This window comes from Mus caroli, chromosome 6 (assembly GCF_900094665.2).
Source record: "Mus caroli chromosome 6, CAROLI_EIJ_v1.1, whole genome shotgun sequence".
NCBI lineage: Eukaryota > Metazoa > Chordata > Mammalia > Rodentia > Muridae > Mus > Mus caroli.
The window spans coordinates 114,472,699-114,477,436 of record NC_034575.1 but is presented as its reverse complement, the minus strand read 5'-3'; the positions used below and the strand labels follow the sequence as shown (position 1 = coordinate 114,477,436).

The 4,738-nt window shown below is 50.1% G+C and overlaps 1 protein-coding gene across 1 annotated transcript in view; it reads left to right on the top strand.

The window, feature by feature from the left end:
• The window catches only part of Wnt5b (Wnt family member 5B), a 37,235-nt gene extending 32,843 nt beyond the window's left edge, over positions 1–4,392 (top strand). Inside the window, exon 5 of the mRNA XM_029478246.1 lies at positions 3,051–4,392. Within this exon, the coding sequence (XP_029334106.1) occupies positions 3,051–3,509 (459 nt within the window). The 3' untranslated portion in view covers positions 3,510–4,392. The remainder of the gene's footprint in view (positions 1–3,050) is intronic.
• Positions 4,393–4,738: the final 346 nt, after the last annotated feature.

Below are 4,738 nucleotides of genomic sequence, written 5' to 3'. Positions count from 1 at the left end.
GAGGCTCTTACACATGTTTGACCCTGAGCCCAGCCCCAGCCCCATATTGAGCAGTTATTTTAGGAAGCAGGAAGGGCTTCACATTAACATTACCTTCTCTTTATTCACAGAAGGATCAGTTATAAAATATGGGAGAAAAGGATAAATATTACAACATCTGCAGTTTCTTCACCAAGGGCGAGGATGGGTGGATTTCTAAATAGTGAAGGGAGACAGGGTTCTTCCTCAGACTAGTGTCTGTGAGGTGGCTCCTGCTGCTTATTCCTTTAGAGACATTTACCCTCGCCCCCCTTCTGCTTCTAACTCCTGACTGTTGAGACTGTGGGCATGGGTCACCCTAACCAGTTTATATAGCACCAGAGAGCATCCCCAGGGTCTTGTGCAAACCCTCTACCAAGTGAGCTATACCCCACCNACTCCTCCCACTACCCACCCCACCCCTCATCCTCTTTAAATGACATCTTGTCCTGCTGCTCAGATGTTCAAACTTTTGGGCTCAGGTGATCTTGCCACAGCCTCCAGAGCAGCTCCAGATGTGAGCCAGCCGTTCAACACAGTCACAGAGCCTTAGTGCTTTCTACAGCACCACGTGTTGCTCTCTCCATGAGTCAAGGACCATTTCTANAGAGAGGCAGGCTAGAACTCAGGCCTGTGGTGTGGGCCAGAAGGTAATCACAGGACTTAGCTGTGAAGATCCTGCTAGGGTGTCCCCGGTAGCTATCAGGGCAAAGTGCTGGTGCATTTAACCTTGGGGAAGGCCTCCCTTCCTTTCCTTGTGCTAAGCTAAGGCTACAAGGTTGAAATGCAGAAGTGCTTACCCTGCGGGCTCACTCCTGGATGGGCCTAACTGGTTCCCAAGACTCTCAAGAGATTCAGTTTCTCCACTGTAAAGTCATGGAAATAAATATTGGAAATACATCCCCGNTAAGAAAACAATCTTTTAAACAGACCAAGAGATGGTGGTGACTGTTTCTGGCACCTGCGGTGGTCTCTCCTTAGTGTTAAACAAAAACACAGTCTGAGGACTCTTGAAAAGAAATCCAAGGGGAACCTGGAGAACTGAGCCCTGACTCTGTTGGGGACGAGAGCTGTGGCCCAGGAAAACATGGCGAGGCAGAGATGCATTTTTATCTCGATGTCTGTGCCGTGGGCCAGGCTGATACATCAGTGCGCTCTCGCTGAAAAGTTCTTAGCGTCCAGCTTTCTGCTCTACCCTGCTTTATAAGTTTGATTTGGGAGTAGCCTAAGTTCAAGTCCAGTCCACAATGTTAAGAGTCAGTGACTGCAACGTGAGTTTGTTCTGGAACACATGCTCATGTGGGTAGGCCCGCTGTCCGGCTTCCCACAGGGTAGGTTTCACCCCAGGCTCCAGGCTTTCCCAGCTGGGTGTGAGGGCTGGAAGGTGAGCCTGTTTACTGATGTGATGGCCCACAGGAAACTCCTGATAACCAAAAGTTAACCCTCGAACGGGTACTGTTCAGCTTTGGAGGAATTTAATAGGATCTGGGAGGACCTTCAGCCATGGCCATGACAGAGCATGAAACAACCGAACTCTTTCTTTTCTGATCTGTGCTCCACCTTATGCAAAAGCGAGACACGTTTTGTTGGGTTTTATCTGTTTGAAGATTTGATCAACATAGAAAATCCGAGCCAGGAGCAACAGCTCACATCCGCCAGCTGCTCTGGAGGCTGCAGCAAGATCGCTTGAGCCCGAAAGTTTGAACAGCCTGAACAGCATAATAGACTCCATTTAAAGAGGATGCGGGGTGGGGTAGCTCAGTTGGTAGAGAGATTGCCTACCAGGCACAAGGCCCTGGGGATGCTCCCTGGTGCTATGTAAACTGGCTAGGGCGACCCAGGCCCACAGTCCCAGCACTCAGGAGCTAGAAGCAGAAAGATCAGAAGTTCAAGGTCATCTTCGGTTGTAGAGCAAGTTTGAGGCCAGCTTGGGTTAGATGAGATTCTGTCTCCATGACAATAAATGATTTTACAAAATTTTAAGGGGCTGAGGAGATGGGTCAGTGGGTAGACACAATTGCTACCCAAGCGTTAGGGTCTTTAGAACCTATGCAGAGGCTCCGTGCACTAATGGGCATCTGTAACTTGCACTGCAAGGCGGGAGGAAGAGACCGGAGAATTACCTGGACGCCTGTGGGCCAGCCAGCTTGTAGCATGAGGTGAAGCAACAGAAATGAGCGGCCAGCAAGATGGCTCAGAAGGTAAAGGCACTTGCTGAGCAAGCCTGATAACCTGAGTTTGACCCCTGGGGCCCACATAAAGATGGAGCTGCCCTCTGACCTCCACATGCACAGTAATCATTCCGTGGGAGAGTGAGGCAAGAGAGATCCTGCCTCAGATCAAGGTAGAAGAACCAATTACCCAGAATCCTCTGCCGTCTATGTGAGTGCTATAGCGTATGTGCACCCACTGTCTCTGTCTCTATCTCTGTTCCTGTTTCTATCTCTCTTACACACCACACACACACACATTTAATAACTTTGTTGTTGTGTTTCCGTTTTGTTTTGTTTGCTTTTTTGAGACAGGGTTTCTCTGTGTATCCCTGGTAGTCCAGGCTGGCTTCGAACTCACAGAAATCTACCTGTCTCTGCCTCCCAAGTGCTGGAATCAAAGGTGTAAACCCCCCAGGCCCGGCTCTAAAAACAACTTTTGGTGTTTGTTTGTTTGGTTAGTTTTGTTTGTTTGTTTATTTGTTTGTTTTTGAGACAGGGTTTCTCTGTATAGCCCTGGCTGTCCTGGAACTCACTTTGTAGACCAGGCTGGCTTCGAACTCAGAAATGCACCTGCCTCTGCCTCCCAAGTGCCTTTAATCCTAAAGGCGTGCACCACTATGCCCAGCTTAAAAACAACTTTTGAAGATGATATTTGGGAGTACTGTAGGAGTTGTTTCTCTCCTATCATGTAAGCTCTGGGACTCGAACTCAGGTTGTCAGGCCTGGCAGCAAGCCCCTTTTCCTGCTGAATTCACTGGCCTGCCTCCTCATTTGTTTGAAGGATTCTCCTTAGTTATTCTCATTCTTCTCCTCCCCCAGGCCGTCTATAAGATGGCTGATGTCGCCTGCAAATGTCACGGAGTCTCCGGGTCCTGCAGCCTCAAGACCTGCTGGCTTCAGCTGGCCGAGTTCCGCAAGGTGGGGGACCGTTTGAAGGAGAAGTACGACAGCGCCGCGGCCATGCGCATCACCCGCCAGGGCAAGCTNGAGCTGGCCAACAGCCGCTTCAACCAGCCCACCCCAGAGGACCTGGTCTACGTGGACCCCAGTCCTGACTACTGCCTGCGTAATGAGACCACAGGCTCCCTGGGCACCCAGGGTCGCCTCTGCAACAAGACCTCAGAGGGCATGGACGGCTGCGAGCTCATGTGCTGTGGCCGCGGCTATGACCGCTTCAAGAGCNTCCAGGTGGAACGCTGCCACTGCAGGTTTCACTGGTGTTGCTTTGTCAGATGCAAAAAATGCACCGAGGTTGTGGACCAGTATGTCTGTAAGTGACTGCACCACACGGGCCTTCAGGCCGCTCCTCTCCGCCTCACAAAAGTCTATATTATATAAATCTATCTAAATATATTTTATATTTGTACAAATGGATGGATGGATGATAAATAATCAAGAGAAGAAAGTGGAGAGGAAGAGCTTAGGAGATGCTGGCCCTCTGTGAGGACTGGACTTTGCTGGAAATCCACAACCAGTGGGAGAGAAANGGGCTTTTCCCCATTTTCTGGCCAGGACTTTTGGGACGTGGGCTTGAGAGTGTCTGTGCGCCATAGCCTCCAGGAGACAGGTGGGTGGGGATTAGATGAAGGAAATGGGCCTATTCCATATCTACAGTCCTGTGGGGAAGATGAGTGTCTGTGACCCTGGCCAGGAGACCCAGAGGCCCCGTGGAAAGACCTGATAACCGGGATGGTAGCCTAGGTCTTCCTGAAAATGGAGCTGGCTTTGGGAAGGGGCTCTGTACTTCCTTCTTTTCTCATCTGAGTACACACTGCAGGAAAGTCTCCTGCCCCAATATGGGGGAGTGGTCTCAAGTCACTCCGACTGGTGACCGTAAGAGATCTGGGCCTCCCTGGACCCTGGCTCTCTCTGGACCCTGACTCTGCCTTCCAATGAGAATGTCACCAGCTCCTGCCTCAAGCTCCTGTGCCAAGAGAAAGATGGTTCCNTCACCTGCTACAGCCAGGAAGACGTGGAGCAAACCTGGGTTTTGACTGGGGACCAAGTGCCTGTTGCACAGGACAGGAATCTGCTGTCACTCTGTCAAGGGAGGCTTTGAGAATGACAGGGCATGCTAGCAGGTCAGGTCAACTGCCTGTGAGACTGTCATCTCTGCCCACATGTACAGCGTCCCTCTGACATTAAATATCTTTTTACTGAGGTTTCTCTCCCTCTCCTTATTTGGGCAAACAGTGATGTCACTTGATATTTTATTTTTGGTGCTAAGGATGAAATCCATGGTATCCTGATGTTATGGAGTTTGTGACTCCTGGGTTAAAGATCATAGACTCTATCCAATTGTAATTAAAGATTTATTGAGCTAGCAGGATGAACAGCCTATGAGCCAAATTTGAAGTTGCCATGAAAAAGGAGGTGAGGGAAGGATTTCTCATTCTTCTCTCCCATATTACGTTCCAACCATAGTTTCCCCTCCCTCCCCTCCTCCCAGCCCCTCCTCCATTCCAACCATAGTTTCCCCTCCCTCCCCTCCTTCCAGTCCCTCCTCC